General features: G+C 38.0%; 1 protein-coding gene across 10 annotated transcripts in view; it reads right to left on the bottom strand.

Moving 5' to 3' along the window:
• Positions 1-228: 228 nt before the first annotated feature.
• LOC137290211 (histone-lysine N-methyltransferase, H3 lysine-79 specific-like) overlaps positions 229-27,557 on the bottom strand; it is a 38,003-nt gene continuing 10,674 nt past the window's right edge. Inside the window, exons 4-24 of one of the 10 annotated variants that reach the window (XM_067820942.1) lie at positions 23,973-24,036; positions 22,428-22,565; positions 21,797-21,887; positions 20,871-20,965; positions 19,802-19,864; positions 19,329-19,384; positions 19,031-19,079; positions 18,581-18,680; positions 17,193-17,299; positions 15,089-15,130; positions 14,608-14,682; positions 14,136-14,348; positions 13,802-13,907; positions 12,602-12,724; positions 11,525-11,650; positions 11,262-11,353; positions 10,796-10,897; positions 10,047-10,184; positions 8,144-8,200; positions 6,345-7,689; positions 229-2,197 (exon numbers count right to left, since the gene is read on the bottom strand). In XM_067820942.1, coding sequence (XP_067677043.1) covers positions 318-2,197; positions 6,345-7,689; positions 8,144-8,200; positions 10,047-10,184; positions 10,796-10,897; positions 11,262-11,353; positions 11,525-11,650; positions 12,602-12,724; positions 13,802-13,907; positions 14,136-14,348; positions 14,608-14,682; positions 15,089-15,130; positions 17,193-17,299; positions 18,581-18,680; positions 19,031-19,079; positions 19,329-19,384; positions 19,802-19,864; positions 20,871-20,965; positions 21,797-21,887; positions 22,428-22,565; positions 23,973-24,036 — 5,062 coding nt within the window. In that variant the 3' untranslated portion in view covers positions 229-317. Of the gene's footprint in view, positions 2,198-6,344; positions 7,690-8,143; positions 8,201-10,046; positions 10,185-10,795; positions 10,898-11,261; positions 11,354-11,524; positions 11,651-12,601; positions 12,725-13,801; positions 13,908-14,135; positions 14,349-14,607; positions 14,683-15,088; positions 15,131-16,507; positions 16,615-17,192; positions 17,300-18,580; positions 18,681-19,030; positions 19,080-19,328; positions 19,385-19,801; positions 19,865-20,870; positions 20,966-21,796; positions 21,888-22,427; positions 22,566-23,972; positions 24,037-27,557 lie in introns of all 10 variants that reach the window. The other 9 variants (XM_067820941.1, XM_067820950.1, XM_067820943.1 and 6 more) reach the window with 9 other exon arrangements.

The following is a 27,557-nucleotide window of genomic DNA, read 5'->3' as shown; positions in this document are numbered from 1 at the left end:
GAGTAGTATTTCTGCTATGGCTGCTTGTTCTCCGGAAGTAAGAAGATCCATGTAACACCTGAGGGGAAAATGGGATTTTTGTTGTTACCGTTCTCAACAAACATTGACATACATCACATTCACAGAAACTCTTCTGATAACAACAACAGATTATAGTCATGTGACACACAGTCCATAAATTAAGAGTTCTTTTCAATATGTTACAATATGATGCCCACCCATGAGCAGGTTGGATGACAATGCACATAAACACGAGCACAGCCTAGACTTGAGAAGCAGCAGGTGGATCAGCAAAGTCTTGACGATACGGCACTGTATCACCTGCCTCCCATCGGATACTGTTGCCAACCAGAGTTACTCAGTGGTGGCATCTGTTGGCCATATTGTGGCCGTAGTCCACCCTGGTTCATGGAAAAGTTTAAAGGTGGTGCATTCATTGGAGGGAAGGACATCCTGCTGGCCGAGAAGTCACTACGAGGGCCTATAGGTATGTTGTTGGATGTGTAGGCAGGCATACGGGCGGCCCCATTAGGTGGGGTGGACATAGAAGGGGGCATACGTGATACTGGATTGGTTGGGTTTGGTAGTGACGGAGCTTGGTTCATTCTCTGGGGAGGGGCGGATAATGGAGGAGGTGGGTAGTTCAGCTGTGGGGGTACAAAGTCTTGAGGGTTTCCACACCCAGGTGGTATTGACCGCTGCATGTCAGGGAATTGGGAACGTGGCATGTCCCCTTGGTGACGCAAGGGAGAGTTCATTGAAGGACCTTGTACGCATGGACGTGAATTGACATTAAACGCTGGACCCACCGAATTTGGTCTCTGTGAAACCCCCATTCCAGAACTAGGCATTGGTGGACGTGGAGGAGGGGCATTAGTATTTTGATGTGGTCCCACAGGCATGGAATTAGAGATGGGTGAATTGTTATTACAAAGAAGAGGCCTTTGGAAAATAGTGTTGGGTGGTGGACGACTCAAATCAGGTAATGTTGGAAATGGTGCTGTTTGTCGAGGCTGGTTAATTGGTGTTCCAGGGTTGACATTATTGTTGAATGATGATCTGTTTGGAGGGGGCTGATTCAAATTGGGCATCTGGGGCATTTCATTATAGGTGCTGTTCTGGAACCCCTGCGGTAGATGTTGTAGCTGCATACCAGGGAGTGGAACAGGGTCAGACGGTTTGGGACCAGATGGAAGAGTAGGTGGGGCTGGGGGCACAACGTCTTTACGGGGAGGGAATGAGTAGTTGTTGAATGGTGAACCAGTTAATCCTGAAGGAGGCCCAATGTTTACACTGGAAGTTGGTGGTGGAGTATTCATCATCATCACACCTCCTCCACTGAAGCTATTGTTGTTAACAACATGTATATTGGCACATGTAGCGGAACTGTTAGTTTGTATTGGACTCCCTGCAAAGGCATTAACATTATTATTGGTTAGCCTGTTGGTATCACTGGATTTATTCCAATTGATGTCTCTCGAATAGAAATGATTAGTCTGCTGCTTGTTTGAAGGTGAGTTTTTGGCAGATAAGTTGGTCTTGCTGAGCTGCACTGCACTGCCATTCTTTGCCTTCTTGCGTTCATCGTCACTACTGTCACTTGACAAACTACTCAGACTACTACTGCGCCGTGAACGGCTGCGTGATGAACTCCTACTACGACTGCCACTACTTGACCGACTTCTGCTCCGAGAAGAGTAGCTATGTGAGCGAGAGCGACTCCGGCCCATACTCTCACTACGACTCCTACTTTTCCTACCATGGTCCTTTGGGGAGCCGGGGGGTGTACATGGCCCCTTTCTTTCAGCAGGAGGTGAACCTGGCGGGGTTCTGGGTCCTGTAGACGATGACCCTGGGGAGCGACTAGTGGTGGAAGAAACACCTTGTAGTTTGGCACACTTAGCTAAAGCTGAACTCCCAAATGAACCCATCGGCTTTTTCACCCCAGAAAACATGCCTTTCCCATCCATTCCTCGCATACATTTTGTAGATTTGGCATATTTACTAAGTGGTGGTGTTCCATAAGTCTTGCTAACAGATCGTGTAGGATCCTCACTCAAATTCTTCCTTTTTAACTCTCGATTGCGATCTAACTCTGATGAAGCAAATGCTACAAGTGCATCGAAGCCACTGTTAATCTGAGCCTGCCAGTTTTTGGTGGTGGGAGATCCACTCTCAGCCTTCTGCACCTTAGAACCTGCAATACATAAGGATTGCAGTTGAGCTTTATCCCTAATTGAGCTTGATTAAGTACTACAAGATACTTAACTCTTATTTGAATTAAACGTAATCATATTGCCTCCATTACTTTAACATCTAATTAGTACCTCAGCATAAATAATTCTACAGCTATTTCACGGATTAGTTTTCACACAAGTAGGAACAAGATGGAATGTTTATAGGAAGCAATGTGCAGAGAAGCAGGAAGAAAAAACACTCCAATTTACACACCACACAGCAGTGCAAAAAGCATGGCACAATAAAAAAAATACAACAGAAACAATCAAAACACTATAACGTCCATACACAAAACAAAATAACGCTATTTGCCTTAACTTTTATCACTAGTTCCATAACGTCAAATTAGAATTTAGAATTAGGTTCACTATATTATGATGTAATGAGACCCTTATACCCTTAAATTTCAGAAGTTTCAGTTGAAAAGTTCATTTTCAGATTGTTATGGCTTCCAAACAAAACTGAGCAGATAGTGAGTGAATGTTATTTTTACGCCGCTTTTAGCAATAATGCAGCAACATCATGGCGTTAGACACTATAAATGGGCTTCATGCATTGTTGAATCGAACCCGGGACCTCGGGACCATGACGAGCAAACGTTTTAACCACTAGGCTACTACCCCGACTGAACAAGTAATGTCAATAACTTGATGTGTCCAGACTGGTTTGTCCCATTGCTTGCAGCCAACTTTCCCTCAAACGTTTTTGTAGTTGAATGTAAAAATGTTTCTCAGAAGCTTTATCATAAAATATCAGACATTTTGTAAGTGGAAATACCACCAGTCTGTTCATATCAAATGTTCATCAAATATGTCAAGTCATATTAGCCCTAGGCTGCTGTAGTGGAGAAAATAAATTCCAAAACAACACTTAGCAACATACTCCTATCTGAAGACATTGGTCAGAGCTATTTGTTCTTTTTTAAGACTCACACAGCCTAACCGACCCACCTCACTAAAATTCACAGCCCTGATTTTCGAAACTCTCTTAGCACTAAGATAGCTATAAGTTACTGTTACTGTATAGCACTTACGACTATACTAGCGTTAAGAGAGATTTGAAAATCTAAGCCCATATCCTTACCGAGTCCAAACCAGATCATACATATTCTTTTTAATGAATTGATGTCAATTATCTAATGATCATTTTAGACTGAAGAAACTCTTTCAAAACTCAATGCATTGGTCTCCTGTACTTTTAGTCGCAGGACTGATATTTTCCTATGTTATCCTGTCAAATAGATTACATTAAGAAAGATGTAGTTTAGTAAGCCATGTTGACATCACTTTATTAAGAGCTTCAACGATAAAATTAGAGAGTATCATTGACATATTCTAGTTAATAAATCTGATAAAATGTATTTTTCACATTGATTAGAAGCTTATGATCAATACTGTAGAAATAAGGGAAAAAAACAGAGTCAAATTTCTCAAGTCTCAAGGCATGTGTTAACTGTCTTTTCATTAAGCAATAAATGTTTTGAAGTCAGTTGCCAATTAACATGGTCCTTCTTACACTGACAAGCAGTCAAAAAAAAGCATGGCAATTAAGAAATCATCTTTTCTAAATTCAAATCTATCATAACAGATCATTAAACATATAGTTAGGAATATTTTAAGTCTGTTGAAAAACGGTCACCATATTTTTCCAACTGTTAGAAATGGATTTGCTAATTCAACAGTTACGAAGCAAAGTTAAGCAGTAATCTTCTTGCACAGAAGTTAGAGTTTGTAAAAGCAGCATATTTGTTTTGCATTAACTTATAGGCAAGAAAATGTGTTGGTGAGGTTGTTTATATTTTCACCCTTTTCTATACTTCTCCATTCTCATTCTGATCATAAACATATTTCTGTCAATTCTCCTACCCTGAATGCGTACCAAACACTAAAAGTATGAAAATTGGTACAGGGATTTATACTAAATTATAGGTTTAAACTTTGTGCTATGAGCCTGCATTCACTAACAAAATACAACACTAGACAATAATATATCTATCTTTTTCAACTGTTATAAAGTGAAACACATGTTACTTCTTCAAAGCCATAAAATTATATTATAAATATATTACAAAATTACAATTGGGAACTTTAATATCACTTTCTACATACTTGGGGGAAAAAACAAGCAGGTCTAGATAAACTACTTTGCTACTGATTTTTCTAAAATCAAATTTGACAAGGTTTTACCAAACCACAATATAAATTATGTTAGTTTATTATCAGAAAAATAGTCACTGTGAAGAAAGATAATAATGTAAAACAGTTATTCCTAGACTGAAAGTACATAATATCTCAAAATGTTTCTCACCATACTATGAAAATTTTGACTGATTGTACTAGTCTTAACATGAGCAGGCTACATGCAAGGCAACTGTACAACATCAACATTAAACAAACTTTCAAAAAAAAAAACCAACACATCTAAGAGAAACAGTAAGAAACAAGGAATATAAGTATTCAAATACTAATGATATATACTGAGGAAAATTACACCAATACCACAGTATGAAGCTCAAATACTACACTACATATCATGCAAGTGGTTCATTCAACTTCTCTGTCAAACAGTGCCAATATGCTTTCAATCACTCATCCCACATTGTCCACACTTTCCTTCCTGCAAGTGCCCTGCTCTTCCACCCACCCTCAACCTCCATGCCACCCACCCACCACACAACCATCCCGACATGAAGCCACAACCACATCACCCACACCACATAAGCCACACCCACTGACACTCAATGTGGAGCAACTGAACTAAGCGTTGCTAGTGACAACAATGACATAGCAATTGCTATGGCAACAAGAAGGCAGTGCAGTAGAGCAGCTGATTCAGCAGTTTTCCCCGTGTCAACCTGGGGACCAACTTTGTATCAAAACAGACAAGTCGAAAATATCTACACCATTTCAATCAACTTTGCACAAGCAGGTACAGGTCTTGTTATTCCACTAGGGAAATCATCGCTGATTAATTTAACACATTAGACAAGGGAAAACTACCACTGCACAAATAAAGTGACTGATGTAACAAGGAAACGGTCAATATCTATTTAAGAATTTTAAATGAAATGAAGTAATTAAGGCTATTTTTCATCATCAGCACTACAAGAACCAGCACAATTCAAAACATCACAACAAAGGGTGAAACTGTTTCACTGTTGTTAGTCAACATAATTTTTCAGAAAATCACCAGAAATATTTAAATGATCTTTGACATAAATTGGGCCATCACTTATTACATGGTACATTTGTTTCCATGTATTCCCAAAGTGATACTGACAAAAATGTGAATAATTTTTGAAGTTGTTATGAGTAAATTTCGGGCCATTTGAAGAGTGAGTTTTTCACAAACAGAGAGCATTGCCAAGGAAAAGTAACTGTTCAATCTCATAATGGAATGGAATCAACTTGGTACAACCAATAACTATGCTAACATACACAACTTCAGACCTCTTCCTTGCCTGTGCAAAGGTTCTTGTCAAAACTTGTCATCAACTTAGCAACATAAAATAACAACACAACCTTCCATGCAGTATTCAAGAATCAAAAGTGAAATTATAATATAGCTGTACTACTGTACCTAAGAATAAGGAGGCTTTTCAGTTAATATCAATGTGACAACAAATTTTGAAACACATTATGAACAGCAGAATGTTGCTTAGAATTAGAATGTGCTATTGACAAAGACATATCGGAGACAATAGACTTAAGATTCTTCCATTTGCACATGAATCTTATCTATGATGCAGCATCAAAACAGATGTTATTTTCTGGAAGTAATTAAAAAACAAACATATGAAACATTGATCAAACATGAAAGGTTCTAATTAAGTTTCAATATCCCGTCAGTTTTTATATTACCAGTGGTTACCTACTTCCTATATCTGTCCCATTGCCCTAAATAAGAATCATGTGCAATCAATAAAAGGCACATAAGACACAGCCTCGTAGTCCAGAAAGTTTGCTCAGAAATGTATTTCCATCATATAATATCGCAAAACTTCAGATTCCAGTGCTGTTTTAGTAAAATTAATACTTTACATAAATGCAAGAAGAGCAAAGTTTATGAACATCAGAGTGACATTGTAACAAAGATAGACATCTCACCTTGAACTGTTGCTGCCTGGACGTTCTGCAACATTCCTGGTCTATCTTGAACCATCTGAGTCTGTACAGGCAGAGGTGCTGGGCGTACTGCTTGTGCAACATGAGGAATCACTCTGGGAGCATCTTTGGGTTTGGGAGGTAATTGTTGGATGGGGTGTTGTGGGTTGGACACCGCAGTCACTTGCTTCGATGTCTTCACAGGTGTAGTCACAGCCTTTGAGATCTTGTTAACATGTTTTTGATTTGGCAATGAGGAGAGGTATGTCCCTGGAGACAAGATACTGACAGTAGCTCCCGCGGAATGATACGCCGATTGAGTCGTCAGACTGTGGGAGCGCACAGATGTGGTCAGGGTGTGAGATGATGCCACTTTCAGAGGTTGTGCAGCCACCGTGGTTTTCACGACTCTAGGTGCTGTCCCTCCGGGCAAAAGAATATCTGGACTAGCAGTCACTTCCATTCCAGAAGGAGTGGATTCTGTGCTACTACGACTGCTAGGCCGGCTTATTGGCGAGTAAGTCACTTCTGACAGCTTGTTCGTATTGGCTCCATTTGCTCGTCCATCAAAACTTTCACGGAAGTTAATCAAGTCATTTGCTAAAGACAAACGAAGTTTGTTTTCGTCCGTCATGGTTTTGAGATCAGTTTGTTTGTTAGTGGGAATGTTCTTCACATTAGTGGCAGGAGATGTAGGCGAGTTTACTAATGGTTTGTTTGGTACATGTAGTGATGACACAGTTATCACACCATTGGGTGCCCTGACACCATTCAACACTGTGGGCTTACTAAGTTTTAAATTCTTGACCACATCTGATGAGGCGTATGAATGTTCAACATTTGAACTGACTATTCCAGCATCCCCTTTCCCATCCATCTTAACTGGTTTGGTACACTCCAGCAAACCTTTAATCGACAAATCAGGGTGCTTAAATGAACGTTCACAATTTTCATCACCACTTTTCACATCTCCAACAATCCCATTTCTTCCAAGATTTCCAATAAGGGCAGATGTCACATCATTCTTCAATTTGGAAATCATGCTGTTGACATCACCAGTGACAAGCTCATGAGGCTTGCCCTCAGTCTTGCAGGTCACTTGTGCAGGGCTACTGGAGGCCGAAGACTTCCTCTTGCTACAGTGTTTCGGTGACAGAGCTTTAGGTGTTGGTGCTGGAGTATCTGGGAGAAAGGACTTGTTGTCAGCAAAGGCATTCATCGCCTCCAGCTTCTTCACCTCTTCTTCCAACTTCATCACTTGACTGACCAGTTGTCTCTTGCGGGAATAGAATGCTGTAACTTCCTTCCACAAATAGTCCTGGGTGTACACGGGTTGGAGGAAACCATTCTGTGAAAAACAACAGAATCAATAGTATATACCTCATAGTCATAAGTGACTGTGTAGGATTAACAATACTTTGAAAATTATTTTGATTTATTTTCTTTCAGATATAAGACACTGATCTCTCACATACTAAGCATTTCAGTGAATAATCAATAGGTATTCACCCAAAGGAAAAAGACTCCTGGTGGAAATCTGGAATTTGATTAGCAGAACCTGGCCTAGCAAAGCAGTTTAGAATTAATAATTTTGCATGATGATATTTGGACACATATAGCATACAAATTATTCCCTTAACTATCAATATTCCAGCAATATCAAGGCAGGGGACACCAGTTGTGGGCTTCACACATTGTACCCACATGGGGAATTGAACCCAGGTCTTCGGCACGACAGGTGAATGGTTTACCCCACCGCCCCTGTAGAATTAGAAGCACAGTTAAGTTCATACTATACCTACCTTTCTTGTATTGTCATGGCCAATACCATTCTTTTCTGCTAGTGTCTGTGCATTCATCTGTGGACATTATTTAAAGCTCATTACTGCTTAGTCTCACATTTTTCAAAAATAGCCTTTTGTTGTATGAATTAATAAGGAATTACAAGTTACAAACTGACCAATGACCTGTGCTAAAATTACTTTGGCTTAATAACATAATTTAGAAATTAATCAATACAATTGTTAAACATGTGTTATTTAATGATCAACAATGATGAGTAATATCAATAATCACAAGGTATGGAATTCACAACACATCAGAAATCTGTACAGACATATTGGCTGTGTTCTGCAAAACATAACACAGGCAATTCTGCAACAACTAAGTTGTGTTTTCAAGGTTCTTGTGTCCATGATACACATTCTCAGTCATGCTTGATGAAACCAGAACCACTGACATGAATGATGAAGTACAACACATATAAGACAGTAAACTCCTCTGTATTTCATGCAGAGACAATGAAACCAACGAGCACAGATTCACAGTAAACCAAACATGTGCATGGCTATACCAACAATCTATATTGGACTCTCTAAACAAACCCTCCCTGAACCAAAGTAATGCAAAGCTCTTCTTTTTAACACTGTTTGGCTCTAAATGTGCATGTCAATACAACAATCTGCTAAAGCAAATGAAAGTTAAAGATTAGACTGAACACATAACTGTTAACTAATTTTCATGTCTTATGTTAATTTACATGCACTTTTGTTAAAACAGGTATCTACTGGCAAAGAACCTCTGAGTAATGATTAATGAAACATGAATGAAATGCATTCTTCTAAGACAATTTCACGACATGCAGTTTTCAACATGGTACCTAAGTCTTGATCCAGCAGTTAGTCATGAATTAGATGAACATAAAAGATGAAATTGGTGCACTTATCCCAAACATTTATCAACATGCTCTTGTGCTGCTCGAAATTGCGTATCACAACTGTGATCTTGATTTGACTGAAACATTTGTGGGAATTTTGTTGAAGTATTAATAGAAGACATACCTTTGATTTTTGATTTTCATAAAACCAACAAGTGTGTACATTTTATGTGTAGTTGGAAAACAATTTTCCATCATTACAAATCAAGGAATAGGTTATAACACTAAACCTAATCTGACTTTAGCAGTTGCACATGATCCAACCATTCCCTCCTCCCACACAAAAGCTTCCCATTCCTCTCCCTGCATACCTAAGATTGGCCAAAGGAGTCCATCTACTATCTAGTCCAGAAGGATCACAACTACTTCAGTCCACTATTGGCTCTATGAGACAAACACTGATTCTTCAAAAAGGCATGTTACACGGTTCAAACTACTCCAAAGATCATGTTCCTCAGTCCAATTCCTGCATTAAATTCATGCACATAGAACCAGGAAGATATAATCCACATTGATAGTTGTACTTACAAAAGAATACATCAAATACCAAATAACTAGGCCCTCGATTTAGACTTCAATATTTAGTTATAGTTAGACCTACAAATCACTTCTCAAATGATTTAATTGTTTGGAGAATTTTCAAAATATGATCTCTTTTGCAAAATCAACATTATCAAACCTGTACAGACCAGTGCAAGCTAAAGACATGCTTTTCACAGCATATTTTTCTCAAACTGTCTTGTTAAACTGGGCATTTAACAGAAGCCAATTTATTAAAGTTAAAACACCATGTGAAGGATCAATGTTGCTGCTGCTGCAGCACCAACACAACCACAGCACAACTGCAACAACTTCGGTAGCAACAGCAGACCATGCAAACAAAGACAGCAGCGGCAACAGCTAGCGGCTGTGGCGGGTGGGCGACAATGACATGATGAACCCTTGAGTACAGAGGAGCAGGGTGCCGAGTAACGGCAGAGATCCCTCACCAACTTCTGTTGCTCTGTCTCGAGGTTTCTGATCTGTGTGGACAATGTACTAGCCTGCTTCTCCAGCTCTTTGTGCTCATGGACGATTGTCTTCGCCTGCGACAGGAAGTCGTCAGGGTTGCTTGCATCAATTCCCAGCTGAAAAATCCAACCATACTGATTACTGTCATGAAATAAAGGTGTCATCAACAGACAGGGAAAGTACTCAAAATCAGACCCTATCCTTGAGCTGGGTCCAATAAAGGACAATTTACATCTTTAAGTTCCATGATTTGACTGGATGCGAATTTTCACATGCAATCTCTAGCTAAGCAAGTACAAATATTTTGTTGAATACATGCATGGCTTTCATCAGAATTAGAAGAGAAGTAGTTCGTTCAGTTGATGCAATGCCAAGTCAAATATACAGAATATCAATTTAATTCCTATCTTTAAGAAATTTTATAACAAATGGGAATTTGTATGACTCCAGGGGCTAAAACAACAGACATAACTTATCATTTCTTCTAATATTTTTCCACACAATCCAAATGACTCATCCTGTAGTATATGTGATAACTATCTAGCTTCATTCTCGTTTGGGCCAGTTGCATAGAATAGTGGTTAAAGCATTTGGTTGTCATGAAGAAGACCTGTGTTCAATTCCCCTACACGGGTATCCCATTCGTGTGAAGCCCATTTGTGGTATAAAGTTAAGATTCACTCACTCTCTCTCCCCGTGTAGTTGTGTTTTGACAATATATATCTACCTCATTCAGCCTGGCCTTGAGCACACCCACACTGTCCTTCTGCAGGTTGGTAATTTGCTTCTCAAGCTGGAACATCTTGTTCTGCAGATCCTGCTTCCTCAACTGAAACAACACCATATAGCTCCAGTCATCTTCAAGCATATATCACACTGCAGTACATAAACAGCTGAAGGAATTCATCAAATAAATCAGTAATTTGGTAATCAGCTTGCTTAGATTGGTCCAAATGGTTTTATAGTCAAAGTCTGCTGTAAAATATATCTTTCAAGCTGTCTCTGGATATAATCTATGTTATGTGCAGTATGGTACATTTGGGTTTTTTTCTATCAAAATCTAAGGAGGAACACAATGGATACCATGATCATAGAAATCAAATCCATAATGCTAAAAAACATAAAATGTGATCATTAGATAGATATCTCACACTGTAAAGTCATCTCTGTGAAGAAAAGCATATTTCACTCACATTTTCTTTGTCAATCTCCATCTGAACATGCTGCTTATACTGTGGACTCTGCATATACGCCAAGTATGCCATATATTGCTGCCGGAAGATTTCTGAAACAACAAACCAATCACCAATCACTTATATCTCTTGAATGCTTCACAATACCTTTAACATAAGCAATGGCTAGAGAAATAAGCTCAGGGCATGTAATTTCTGTGAACTTATCAAACTCAGACCCATCCCACCACCATTACATGCCTTGTCGCTGGATGAACTCTCACCTAATAACTGCTGCAGAGCAGGTGGTGTTTCTAGAGATGAAACAGTCTGGTTCTGAGTAGTAAGCTTGAAAACAGAGCTGGAATGGTCTGTCATGCTGCGGTCATTGTAGGTCACATCGTCCGTACCTAAACAGAGAGAAAATAGATTAGATTTGTGACACATACAGCTGTAACTAGACTAATGACTCACAGCAAACATCACCCAAGACACCTGACAGAATACCATAACTAGCATGCTTAAAGTCCCCTTTACCATACCAGTACCATGCAGAAATACACCGACATTTGTGATGAAGGATGTGAGTAGGATGTCATATCTCAATGCTACTGAAACTTAAATTACATATATATCCATATAAATTACATACATACATACATACACACATAATTCAGGATTTAATTCATGTTAAACATTGTGCAATAATATAACTACAGTCCTGAGATATACTGAATTCAACTCAATACGATCCTCACTCAAACTCTCATTTTGTGTGACTTTGACACTGTCACCATTTTCTAGTTAACATGCTCTCTTCAAAAAATTGTCGAGTAATTTTATCATGAATACTTACAATTTAAGCAATCAAATATTTCATGAAACTGCATGATTCCACAATGTACTGAAAACTGAATACTGCGGATATCGTGCATGGCCATCAAAACAATGGACAAAGGACTTTATTAGTTTTCCCATCACAGATTGATGCAAAATAATCAACCCTCAAAGCTTGCAGCTTAACCTGCACCTGGAATGTTTATCAAATTGAATACAACCAAGCCAGCATGCTGCACCTCCATCTACAGACATTTATCCCTTCTGATAACTGAACCAGTGAAACACGGAAATACCACTGCAATGGAGTATCTTCTCTTCCTTGTCCTTTTTCATCTACAAAAACTATCCTGAGATGCACAAACTACTGCACACCAACAACACACACAGGACTTCATCAGACACCATATGACACCCCCACAAAACCAGAAGCATATAGGTGTGAGCCAAACTCTGATGGTTACAGTGCACCCTTACAACAGCTACTACAACAACGACAGGTGAGATATACTGCTTCCATCTACCTTTTCCCGATGTTGACAGTAGAGTGTGTGTATGCAAGAGGCTGAGTCCATCCAGAGCCAAAGCTTTATTTTTGTTGCGAAGTTTAGATGCTTTAGTTGTGGGGCTAACTATTTTCCTTCGAGCTGAAACAAGGGAAATGACAGCCATTACCATCTTGACTACAGGTCTAAACATGGCACACTGGCACTGGGATGCTGTCACCAAATGTTGTGGAAGATTGAAAGGGGTTCTTTGGGTAATTCAATTTTAAATTATTTAGGGACTCATGGGTTGTTATAGCAGTTTATTTATTAAAACAGAGAAACATTTTCAATTGCACTAATATTGCAGGACAAACACTGTGTCAGTGTTAGTATCTTTTCAATGGGAATTTTTAAATATTATTCCCGAATAACACAGCAAATGGCATTTATTTTTTCATGACTGATCACATTATACATAGGTATATATAAAACAGATTTCTCAAAAAACAGTCCTGAATGATTTCCCAGTATTAAGATCGAAAGAGAAATAGACACACTGAAATTTCAAAACCACACGAATTCTGAAACCACACGAATTCTGAAAGCTTCAATTCAGGAGGGTCCTGATGGGGCATACTGTTGAGCATAAAACAACTGAAAAACTTATCGTAAATGCTGTAAGAGTCTAATTTCAAAATGTCAATAAAATATTGATACTTTACCTTGTCCTGTAAATTTTCACAAATCTCATACATGACTAAACACAACTAAATTTGGTCCTGGCAAACCACCAAATGCAAAAATGAGAGAAAGCGGAACCAGCTGTTACAATGTTTGCCCAGAGGAAATATTTACACTGTATAGAGATATTTCACATCACAGAATCAACTTGACAGCTTGTCCTGTGTTTAATTCATGTTGGTTTTTTTAAACTACACCACCCTGCAAAAAATATTGGCTATTGAGTAAAGGACCAAAATTATACTTACTAATGACTTGTAACACCTTCCATCAAGACCCTCTTACAATGACACATGAATATACCAAATGAGCCCCTACACACTCTATATGGCAGGCTTCCCAGTGATTCTCCTTTGAGCCCATCCCTCTGTCCCCTCCAAAGATGAGAGTAACTAAAGAAAGATAGCAAGTGAGACTGTGTAGGGTGTGGCATGTCATCTACACAGTTCACAACATCAGGTGTAGAGCTAGATGCTAGATACAAGATACACCTACCTTTCCGGTCTCGTCTCTTCTTCTTCTGCAGAGCTCCATTCTTCAAGTGCTTCACCTGCTTCTTCCTCTTCTCCTTATCCACCTCTTCCCTTAGCTCCATGTTCAGCTAAAACATGGGAATACCTCATTCATACCAGTCTGCTACTGCCCCTAACCCTAACCCTAACCCAAAGCTGCCTTTAGATCTATCAAAATTGAGTGAGTGAATATTGTTTTAAGCACCAACAATATTGCAGTTATTCATGGTGAGGATTGTACATGTCCACAACTGCAAATACAAAATGACTCGGCCCTGATCTACATACATAACCCTTAAGGAATACAAATAGCTAACCTCATCATTATCCTGTTCAATACTGGATGTTGGAGATTTGGGTCTAGCAGCAACCCACTCAGCCCAGCCCCGACGTGTTGTGGGACCATACAGACTACTGTCGTCGGTAGTGGCATTGCTGGTGTTGCTGGCGGAGTCAAAGTCGATGATCTTAGCAGCTTGATAGTTATGATCATCATGTTCTCGACGCCGCTTCTTGTTCCTCTGATCCTCCTGCGAGAGAATTAGAATTATTATAACAAACATACATATCTCCTTCTATTTCTGTGGATCGAATTCTCAAATATTTAGTACCTGACCCATCATACCAATTCTTAAATGTAAGTTCATGATCATACAAAATATGCTAGAAGATAACGAAAAGAAATATAAGATGCCTGAAAAAAAATGTCGAGGCTTTACATTTTACATGCCAGATTACTGGTAAATATGTTTGCTTTTTACACAAGTCTTAAGACAGTAACATCCTTACATTTTCAACTAGATTGACTTTATCTTTAAAGGTAATAGGTCTTCCACGTCTATCCTTTCTGATTTCTGCATTTTCCTGACAAGAAAAAAAATAATAAAAATAACCCATTATGCTGTGTTAATGGAAATAAATTAAACTAAATTTTGTGTCTTTCAGGATAAATACTAATTTACAGAGACAACCCACTATGGACCACTGTACTATTATGATTAGTAAGGAAGGTCACCTCCCTACTTACTTTGATGGTCACAAGGTTCAATATTTGTAACAGAAAACATTTGAAACACAAAGCAAAATGATTATCATTCAGTGACAGGGTGGTGCCCTCTTTTAGTAGTCCTGCGGCAACAGCAGAACCTTAGCAACAAGTCTTCCCATGTGTACAACGTAACACACATGGTCACATTACATACAGTACCTCACTATCGCTTAACATACAGTTAATGTGACATTTGCCTTATGTCTATGCCTGTTTTCTTACCTTCATTTTAGGATTTTTCAACCTGAGGAAATATTTCTCTAACTGAAAGAAAAGAAACAAAAAACAATCAGTGGTTGTATCAGTAGATAAAAGTTACATAACACAAAACCTTTAAACAGCCATAAAAAAAGCTTAAATCTAAGTACAGGATAAGTTTGAACATTATGAGATCAAAACAGTTTCAGTATGGTATATTGTAAAATAAAAAAAAACGTGTCACTCTTGACCCATGGCATAGAAGCTAATAAATATCATTTCAAAGAATCAAGGAAATTCAGTATAAATATATTAAGCAAGGTGTAAGGTAAACAAAAAATGAGGAAAAGTGTTTCATCATCCACAACTGACATACTGTCTTATTGTGGGTATCCCAGCCGACCATGGTAGAATGTAAACCAAAGTCAGTTTATTGCAATTAAATAAAACGCAACTTATAGGAACAACAGTTCGAACATGTACATCTTTCAACACAAGTAAAACTAAACAGAACGATGTTAGTTTATACAATGGCTTTGCTTTTCAAATTTTACAGAACAACAAAACTAACAAAGACCCTTTTTTTCTGCAACTGGTGACATTTGTTCAACAGTGTACACATTATGACAGAGAGACAGGACTACAAACACTGATGTATATATCTGTATACATAGTTCAGTGAAAGTGTACATAGACATTGATACACCAAGTCTACTGTTTCACGCACAGCATCTTCCTCCACCCCTCCATACAGTAATAAGGGGAACCCAGGCAATTCACTATCAGCGCTACAATGTTGGGAAAGAAGAGAAACTTACTGTATAACATAATTCAGGGATGGCAACAAGTGAAAGTGATTTTAGCTGAAAATCACAGGCTACCAACAGGTTCCAGAATCGATTCATTTGCATTTAATCAGCAGCTTTTCAGATTTGTGGAAAATTGCCATCCCTGATAAATAGATTCCTCAGTGCAAACATATCTGCAGGTCAAGCAGGAATAGTAGTTAAGCCTTGAAAGTGACAAGCTAGGATAGTGATAACTCTGGAGATATCCTTGTGAACGTGGGCCAACTTGTCCAGAAGGAACTTGAATGTTAAATATTGAATGGATCCCAGGGCCCACCTGTACAAATTTAATTCAGATGGAGATTGGTTCAGCCTCAGATGTAATTTGCTTGGTGCAAGATGTAAATTGTATAAAATCCATCCCTTGCCAATGAACAGCATTGATATCAAGGTAACATACATACATACATACACATTGACAGGAATGTCCATGTAATATTTTGTGATTTCTCTATGGTAAATGACACCCCTTCCACTGACAAACTGAAACATGGGAGAGAGTGCCGACACCAATGCTATACATAACACCTAGATGCCTATGAGCATTGTCCCAGCCTGCATGACCTACAATGTCAGTAGCGGCCGAGTTACTCACCAACGTTCTATCTATTGTGTGAACATAGTAGGTAAATGGTTTGCCGGTCCAGGATACGGCACCACATAGTGGGGACAGCTCCGTTACATGCATGATTGTCCCAATATCTGCAATGGCAGAAAGCAATTTAACATCATGGTCCTACCCTCCCCACCTACAATGGCAACCGCCTGTTCTGGTCTCTTGGAACACATAGCTAAAACATTTTCACAGCCTTCTCCAATACACATCCTGTTTATTTCAAAACTATAATTCCTTTTCTGAAGATGTCAAATTTGAAGACTTAACAGACATAATTCAACACTGTCTCAATGGCATCTACTTTATGTGTAAAATGAGATGAAGGAAACAAATCTAACATAAACAGACGACAATCGGACAGGCTGACATAATTTGATCAATTTTTATGTTAATCATCTACAGGAAATACATGGATGAAACATATTGGAAATCAGCTGTGAAATCATAAGCCAAATGTATATGGAGACCTTCAAGGCAGCACCAACCTTAAAGTGCCTAGACTGGTGATGATGACATGCAGCTGGCATGCAGGGCTGATGAACTGGGACAAATAGAAGGTTAGCCAAGAAAACACCACTCACACACTCCACAACATGGCTCCCTAAACAAAGGGGAGGTAACTATGCCTGGCTTATGGAGGGGCAGGCAACTCCGGGCAACTCACCAGACTTCTATCTAGAGTATGTAGATAGTAGGTGACTGGTTTGCCTGTCCAAGACACTGCACCTCGTAATGGGGACAGCACAGTAACATGCATAATTGAGGCTATATCTGGAAAAGTTAATGGATCAAGGCAAAAGATTAAAACAAAAGTGACCTACATCTGCCTTGCATTTAACAAAGTTTCTTTCTTTTTGTGCTGTACTCCAAAGATGAGGAAAGTGTCTAAATTTCTGCTTTAAATCATGCAAGACTTCTGCATACAATCAGATCTTTACAAACTTTTTTCAATTCAGTGTCAAAAAGACACTCTACATAATTCCTTTTTTTTTCTGAATATATAATGGGAATTGACCATGCTAAGAATGGAAGAGGATTAGTACTCCTTACATGGAGGCACTTTGAGTTCTTACATGACATACCAAATTTAGTACTAAGGGTGAAAAGGGTGTTCTATCCAAAATCAAAACTACTGAAAAAAACAGTAAATTCTGTAAGGTACAGGCATGTGTAAAAGGTACAGGCCAATGGCTAAAGAGAGAAGTAGAAATGACATGAGGATGAATGATCTTTGTTCCATGGATGATGATGCCTCAAAATTGACATGATGATGGTGGAAAGAAAAGTTCCATCTACAAGTTTTCATATAGATCTAAAAGCAGAAAACATCTGCCACTTGACAGGTTTTCACCTTCCTAAAATGCAGATCAACAAGGATCAAACTTAACAGCAAAAGTTAAAATATTGAGCACAAAAAAGTAACCTCAGTCTGAATTTGATGGAAGTGTACTCTGTGACAGACAGAATGAAATAGTCAAAATTTTAATATTTCTCTGTACAATCTCCCATCAAACTAAAATGTATAAAACTTCATGTAACAAAATACTCTGAATTCTCCTTAGCACTAACTGTATGTACATCTATTTACAAATTTAGATAAAGCAAGTGCTCTTCAGATAGTTTAACTTCGGGAACTTGTTTACATGAGTTAAATGATTGTTACAGATGAATTTGTTCCCATTCTACTGATGCAGACAAATTTATTTCTAAAGCATGCAAAACAAATGGTCACTAACACTGCTTTTGACAACCTAAAACACACACAGCATGCATATAAAAAGTGTCTACAAGATCAAATAAAATAAATAACAGTATTCATAATATTGCGGTTCAATCAATGGGTTACAACAAAATGATCATTAAACTAAGAGAGTAGTACTCATTAAGACAAATCAGATTTATTAAGTTAATATGCTGTTAAAACGCTGATGAAACAGGGTGATTAATCAAAACAACCTTGAAAATGTATGTCCTCAAATGTAGGACTCAGAATTAGTTGATCTAAAATTAGCCATGAAGTTTACTTATTTGTAAATCACAAAAAAAACTTACCACTGAGATTTCTGTCTGTGATTCTGAAGTTGAGCGGACAGAATGCTTTGGATGACACAATTTTAGCACCTTCTTTCATGTTGGAAAATCTGAGTTTCAGCTGCAACATGAATATAGGATCAGAATTAGGCTCTGTAAATCACAATTTTATCTGTAAACATAAAAAAAACTGCAATGATCAAATAAAGGAATTCGGAACATATCTTCAGGAACAAAGAGATAGGTAATTCTGTTTGAGTAAGTATTTTTTCACTGCAACTTTCAGCAATAGTCCAGCAACATTCTGGCAGTGTCACAAGAAGTATTCCTCACACGTGTAAAGAATGGAACCAGGAACATCAAACAAAAAGTTATCTGAGTGTCAAAATACATTCAGATAAAATATAATTTTACATTTGAGAAAAATCTTTATTGATTGGTGAGTCTCTCTCCAAAATAGTCAAGACATACCTGATGATCTACCTGAGGTCCAAAGGCAAAGTTGTTAACAAATATCACACTGAAAAAGTGAAAAAAAGAGTCTACTTAGCATTCACTTTAATGAGAATAATGAGCACAGTTTTTACTCTACTTTTAACAAAATTTCAGTGATAGCATGACAGATGCCACGAGATATGGGCTTCAAAAATTGTCACAACTTGCAGATTGCAGAATCAATCCTTCGCTACCACAAAGCCTTGTACAGAATACACAAAAACCTTAGAATTAATGTTGTCAATTAACATGGGACAGAAATTAGAATACTTACGTTGCATTGTTTAGTCTATCTTTCATCTCTTCACATAGAAAATCTCCCTTTTCCAACTGCAAGGATAAACGGCATATTAATATCAACCACTGGCAGAGTAAAGAGAAAACATAATAAAATATAGTTAAAAAACATCTGATTTTTTCCTGTGACAACAGCTACTCAAAAAAGATTAATTATACCAACAGGAAAATAAGTTGCTAATTTGGTCCATTTAACAATCCAAGGGTATTCACTATTCTGTTGAATAGTGTAATGCTATAAGCTTTCACCAGAAACATGCATTCAGTCTTTGCAAATGCTTTTGAGTCTCCTGGCTTGAAATAGTATCATCATATGAACTATATTATTAGCATAGCTTACTAAACTATATTCAAGCTACAGACAAGTTGCTAATGACAGAAATTATGCATTTCAAGCTCCTGCAAGACAGCAAATACTGAACACACCGAGTCACAATATAAGACTCTAACCTTATAGTCACTGTATTTCTTCCCATACCATCTTGTCCACTTTCGGAACTCCCTGTCCATGGCCTGAAGATAAAACAGTTAATGTGACTTAGCACCAATTATCAGTACTAAAATGTGTTTCTAGAAGTTTTAACTTACAGAAAGCACATGCAAAAGTCCATGCTTTTAAGGACATTTTATTTCTAATGAAGTCCCTTCAACAACATACCATCAAAATAGTCTACTGGCTTGTATACTTCTTTCTGTATTGGAGTTTCTTATTAATATTTTATTTACAAAAATTTACCTGAAGTAACAACTGATTAACATGAGTGAGCAATATTCCAGGGATCAACAGTATGAGCATCAACCTGCACAACTGCAGTGAGTAATTATAGTCTTATGTCGTTTTTCGCAACATCACAGTGGGGGACACCAGAAAAGGGCTGCACACATTGTAACCATGTGGGGAAGAAAACCCAGGTCTTCAGCATGGTAAGCGAACGCTTCAACCTCTAGGCTACCCCACTGCCCACATCAAAGTGTCTTAATTTGAAACTGGCAAATTATACCAAATACTTCAAACAGTGCGAGAGTGAGTTTAGTTTTACACCTCATCCAGCAATATTCCAGCTATATTTGGGGTCTGTAAATAATCAAGTCTAGACCACACAATCCAGTGATCAAAAGCATGAACATTGCTCAAAGCAATTGGGATATGACGACGTGTCAACAAAGTCAGAGGGCCTGACCACCCAATCCCAATCTCTCACAACAAGCATGGGTTACTGAAGAACTATTCTAACCCGTATCTTCACTGGTTTACAAGAAATAGCAACTGATCGACGTATATTAATATTAACATTCCACATTATGGAATCATATGGAAGAGACTGTGTGTAAGGGTGGTAACTGTAGCTTACTGGAAAATTGCAATTATCTTGGCAGTATAACTTGAAACAAACTGGCAAATTGACAGTCATACCCAATACTTTAAATAAGGTTGTACAACACAAATGTTTACATTCACAACACTACAGTAATTTCAGTGGACACCATGTGACATTAAGTTTTAGTTTGGATGCCATACCCCTTGATAAAAGGCTGGCCACTCCGCCTTCTCCATGCCATAACACATCTTGCAGGGGGTGGCTGACGCCACCTGCAGCACCACTTGTCCCACACCTGCAACCAAACATAGGTGTATATACCATCACACATACGTAGCAAGAAACTAAATCATCCTCTTATCTTTCTAACTCACAATGCATACTGAGAAACATACAGAATGAAAATAACTAGGGATCACTGATATTTGTAAGTTTATAGCTTTTAGCAATATTCCAGCAATATCTAGGCAGGAGGCACCAGAAATGGGCTTCACACATTGTACCCAAATGATTTAAACCTGGGCCTTTGGAATGACAAGCAAATGCTTTAACCTCTATCCTAACCCACGACACCTCCGTCATGGTGAAGACACAACTTCACAAATATACTCCCTCCAATGGTCATGAACTCTTCCTGTTCAGTTTATGAAAGATCCAGCATTTTAGACTAATGACATGTTTGTTTTGGGCCAGTGTTAATAAGTGGGCAGCATTCATTATTGATCATACATCGCAATCATGTATGTTCCAGCCAATCAATCATCACTAATAATAATAATTAGATTCCCAAAACCTCTTCCTGTATATGCCAAAGATTGTGTTTTTTCAAACAATAATTTGAAATAAAAGAACCCTATTCCATAAATGAATGTGACTGTAACTGGATGATGAATCTGTTGATGAGAAATTATAATATGATCAAAGGAATGATTGAATATTTGGAACAAAAAAACTGATATCAGGTTGCAGTTTTTTAAACAACAGTTCTTCAAGGATTGTGAACAGTCATTCATTACCGGGCAACAGAATATGCAAAACTACTAAAAACCTCACGTTCATGAGAACCTGCCAATCTGACCTCGATGTAAAAGCTGTACACATTTGGAATACCTTCCTGAATACTCACCACTGCCAAGGTCTATGAAGCTGTCCTCTTCTGTGAAATTGATGGAGCGAATCATTTGGTCCACAAGTTCAAAGGATGTTTCACCATAGACCTGATGACAAAATATTCAACAAAATGAGAGGACACGCCCTTTGGATACATCATAACTAGAACATTCATACTACCCCAAGTAGGAAATATGTGCAAAAGTATATGATATTGTCAAAACAGATCATGATTTTCCATATTTGTCATGTTACAGGGTTTCAGCATCTGGAAGGGATATGAGTCTGATTGAAGGTTGACATCTGCATGAATCTTGATCTTCCATAGTTACACATCACAAGTACAACTCAACAGAGATTATGTGGGCAACCGTGGGTTTTACATTTTCACATGGACAAACCCTCTGGACATTCAAGGCTCAAGTCATCGAGGAGGAACACACCTTGATCAGAAGAGCTGTTTCAAATCGGTATCAATCTGTTGGTGTATGTCACCCTGATGAATGTTACTGCAAACCAGTTACTCATGCTTTCAACCCTTAGTTTGTCTGATGCATATAGAACTGTTTATCTGCCAAGAAATAATGATTCTCAATTCCTATAAAACACATCATTTGTATTAAAAAAGAGTGTAGACTTGTAAATACCTCAGGTGAGAATGGTTCATATTGGTTGAGCTTCTCAGGGTCTGTGACAGCATGGTTGTAGCACTGCTGGAGAATGTGTTTCAGCAAGGTGGTGGAGGGACGCTTGTTTAACTGGTATGTGTGGGCTGTTCCTTTCCACTGATAATGAACAAAACAAATGCTCAAAGACGAGATAAGCAGCATATCTTGGTAAAAAATGCATAGAAAATTTCTAATTATGCATTGAAAAGTAAGTGTTGCATGTCAGTTCACATTTTAAATGTTAGATACACAAGTTTCAAACATATGCACACACAATATATTTATATAAATTGCTTGCATCTTGAAAAAGACTTTGACTGGTATCAAGTTGTACTGTTAGTATTGGACTATGATTACACAATGCCATCTAGAAAGTGGTCAAATGTATGTGTTATACACTTTGTAGTAAAGTACGAGATTCTAGTACTTTTTTCAGGTGAGTCCCATCCAGGATTTGAACCCACATCCTCAGGGTCAGGCACCTAATCGCCAACACACAAAGTCAGCTGCCTAACCCGCTCAACCACCGCGACTTCCACAAATATGAAAGTTGGAAAACTAGTAGTCTAAACTGCAGACTTTGTGTACCTCTCTGATATAGAAGAGGAGGACTAGTGTTGTACTGAAAGTACAGGATGAGTGATTTTTTATGAAACCATTTCTATTATATTGAAGTTGGTTTTCCTTAGGTACGACCATAAGGCAGTACATACCTGCTCAGTACACTTACTCAATGATATGTACTTAAAATCACTGAAATACCCACATATTTTAAAGCAGTGTTTAACAGAAAATAAAATAGCCACTCTGCATTCATAATACCCACAGTGGGAACAGTGTCCACTTGAATCCAAGGTGGTCATACAAACAAGAAGCTAAACTACAAGGCCTGTATCGTATATTCTATTGAAAGTGATATTCATTTGAACCTGGACTCTTCCAAAAAGAAACAGGGTGAAAGAATACCATGTCTCAAATCAGCCAATAGTTTTGATGACGTGAGGTAAAATGGGTTCAATGTTGTACTTAAGAATACTTCAATCATATGATGATGTGCATGTGTATGCATGTGTGGCTGTTTGTAATAGCCCAGACTTAAGATGTTTTCCATAGAGCTCGCTCAATGAGATACCATGCTACAGTTAAGCATGAGTATCCCACTCAGACACATTATACTGACTCTGAGCAGACCAGTCATCATTGTTGTACCCATTAATGCCAGACAGGGGCCAAAAAGTACCATATTTTAACAACTTTTGGTATGACACGGCTGGGGATCGAACCCAGGAGCGTCCACTCTCCATTTAGATGTTCTAATCACTACACCACAGAGGAGATTTGGTTTTGAAACTTCTTTTTGTGGGAAGTCAATTTAATTTTGCAAAAGCTCATTTACAAATCACTTTACCATCAATGCCACACTTTGCAATATTCAAACAAAACTACTAAACAAACCCATTAGTCACAATAGTCAATCAAACATAAATATTTTGACGTCTCCTTCACAAGTGATTACTAACTCACCAGCTGAAGCGCACTATCGAGGTTGTTGTTGTAGATGTCGCACAAACGCTTCAAACTCTCGTAGCTGAAAGCAAAATGACCCACATGAATGCTTTTTGATATACATCTCAAAGGCCTGTAACTTCTAACATACCTTATTTGTCCCCACATACTATAGGTCCAACTAAAGATCCCACCTTGTATTAAAGCAAACATCAAAACAATATCAAATTTGTGATCGACAATAACAATTAGAGTATCTTCTACACATTCATTCTGCTTTGGTGTTCCACAAACCAGTCTCATAAAATGTCAAAAGCTGGCAGTGACAGAGAAATATGTCTCTTGCGAGCAATACAAACTGTCAGCTTGCAAATATAATTACACAACTTAAATAGAATCATCAGACTGTGAACCTCAGTTGCTGAGAAGAAAGCTACATCACCTGCTTACAGCTTGGATGGGCTAATTTTGAAACAGAATGCCTACAGAGTCAGAAAGCCTACTGAATTCAAGTTTCAGTATTTACAAACTGCCATCCAGAAATAGAACATGCAAGCAGAATATTAATGAAAAGCTCACTGTTTCAAACTGCATGATGATGCTCATAAAATTATTGTGTTCCATTTTAAGTGAATTACCAAGACAATATGATTATGCTCTGCAGAAATGAAGCAACTCAGGACTGAGACTTTTCCACTGGACCCAACATCATGATGTGTGTAAACAGAAGCTCATTCCTAAATGTTGGATGACAGGGACAATGGGAACTCGTGGACATTGTAATGTGTGGTATTAGTGATGAAACACTGATTCATGACAAGATGATGTAACCAAATGTAACTGCATGCTGTGATTCAGCATGAATAATTCTTCTACCAGGTACTAGAGAATGTCTGTCCCAACAATACAAGTGGTCAGAAGACATAGGTCATAGCTGGTGTGATCAGATCATGACGGTAATAATCCTCAGTATAATCACAGTCATTATAATATTTGGATCTCACATCTTCTTTGTATCTTTCCTCATAAATACTTATATTCTCAAGTCCTGGTCATTCAATTTTCACATGCTTGATATTTTTCCATTAACTGATACTTTAGAGATCTTTCTCTTTTCACTGTGACCTCTGCCATGTTATGTCTGCTATATTGCTTAATGAGAAATAAAACCTCACTAAACACCGGTCTCCATTCAAATTCTCATTTCAGAAAAAAAAAAAATAGTAATAATAACGGGACAAAAATCAAAGGAATCCATTACTCATTTCTGTAATTAATACCCAGCTGATGAACTCCTGCATGACTTCAGTTTGTCATCACTAGGAGACAGTTTCAGGGTAATCAGACAGAGCCCGGAATCTAAACGAATGACCAGCTATCATTAATAATCTAGGGTTGACCTCAATCACCAAGAAACTGTGACAACAGGAGTGTCCCTCCGAGACCAATGCTGACCTCACATCCCGCAACTGAGCATGTCTGTGATGCCATCATTGACCGAGGAGCCGCCAACCCAGATCAGGCTCCAATATCGGCTCTGTATTGATTGGTAACTCTAATCAGCTGCTGCGACTGTCACTTGGTCCAAGTTGACGCAATCTTGTGGTGGCGAGCAACATTGAGCCATGCCATTGTCGGGCTGACGTCAGAACTAAATCATGTTTTATATGGGCATGAGCCTGTTCTCATGTAGAAAAGCATGATAACAGGCACCTTGGAAAACCTAAGCTATGTTTCCTAAACATGTTGTTTTGCACTTTGTCTAGGAGGGATAATGGTAAGCCTACATAACATCCCTGAAGATGTTTGTGCCATTTTTGCAAGATCAACACATTTTACAATTAATTGTTTACCACGACACTGATGTCATTATATCAATCTGCCAATTATGCTAACACCTAATAAAACATTGTCTCTTACTGAAAAAGTTAGATCTTATTTGGGAAAATTTTACAAGTCATGAAATAAAAAGGAAAATCTGAACTTTTGAACAATGTGAGGAATGCAAGCATTTTCAAAACATGTCATTATAATATGTCATCATACAATATGACATACCATGATAACTTGACCACATACATACATTTCCAGAGACTGAATATGAAGTGATCAGATTTCAAGATGCCATTCAACACTACTGAAAAACGACCAGTTTGACAAACTTGATGTTCTGTTACTAGTGTTAGCGAGCTACAAATATATATTAAATGGTGTTTAACATTGGTCAACAAAAACTGAACATCAAAGACATCAGTTGCCACGAGAAATATTCATATAAGAAATACAAAAATGCTGCCTCTGACTATTGCTTTTTCATCAGCATGACCAAGCTGGTCACGTTATAGCACTATTTATTGTCAGAGAGGGGCAAATGTATCTCTAACCTTTAAATATAGATGGTCTGCTAAAATACCTATTTGTTGTTACAAGTAGAAGTAATTGTTTCAGTGTGTGATGGAGAAAACAAGGATTGTTACACATAGTCCAAAAGCTTGAAGAGACAATACATTCCTGTAATTTTTTCAAATAATATTTACATATCTGTAAAATATCTTTTTAAAATTCACTTCCTGTTTTCTGTAAAAAAAAAATACAATCCCAAACATAAAAATCTATAATTAGTAGCTGGAAACTACGAGGAAGAAACTGGCTTTAATCACACACACCCAAACAGCTGACAATGCGCAACACTGCAAATGTTATCTTATTTCAATGTCACAGCCAGACAAAGTTACCACAGGAATTCATTATCAAGAGGCGTAAATATTTCACTGTCTGATGAGGATGTTATAATGACTTCACCTAAAACATTAATGTTCAAATACCACTGAGATCACTCCACCCTACTCCTGGTGAAATACCATAGGAAACTGTCTCTGATTAGACAGTGGAGGAATGTGGTAGTAGGACATTGTGTCAGACTGTACACACAGGAGGCAGCTATCACAAGAGACAGGCTTACGTATCAGACTGTGCCATTTCCCCTGCTGTGTCAAACATTACATGTCAATTTATCATTTTAACACAGTATTATTGGACTGAAGTGCATGAAGTGAACTCTTCTTAAGCAATTATATTTTGTGAATTTTGAAATAACTGATATATTTGTGTTAGTGCCTATTTTTATGTTGTAAAATACCTCATTCAGGAGAACTTCATTTTATGAAGTCAGTCAGACATCAGTCTGTAAATAATGGTGTCTTGACTTATCCAACCATTGAGTGATATTGTGAATGAGTGAGTTTAGTTTTATGCCACACTCAGCATTACTCCAGCTATAAGGAAGCAGTTTGTCAATAATCAGGTCTAGGCCAGACAATCCAGTGATCAACATCATCAGCAGGGATCTGCATAATTAGTATGATGACATAAGTCAACCATATTGACTTTTATGCTACATATCAGACATTAAATTCACTGTTGTGAGAACAAGGAAATCCTTATGACAATGATCAGTCCTAGGCTGTGAAGATACAAGTCAGAATTGGTCTTCGGCAACCCATGTTTGAGGTATCTGACAATGAACTAAATCAGCTTGTCATGCTCACTGACTTTGTCGATTCTTGTCACATCTTAATTCCTTGGGACATGTATCACAAAGCT

The sequence above is a fragment of the Haliotis asinina genome, chromosome 7 (genome assembly GCF_037392515.1).
Source record: "Haliotis asinina isolate JCU_RB_2024 chromosome 7, JCU_Hal_asi_v2, whole genome shotgun sequence".
Classification (NCBI taxonomy): domain Eukaryota; kingdom Metazoa; phylum Mollusca; class Gastropoda; order Lepetellida; family Haliotidae; genus Haliotis; species Haliotis asinina.
Note: the sequence above shows the minus strand (reverse complement) of the source record. Positions and strands in the feature narration are given on the sequence as shown.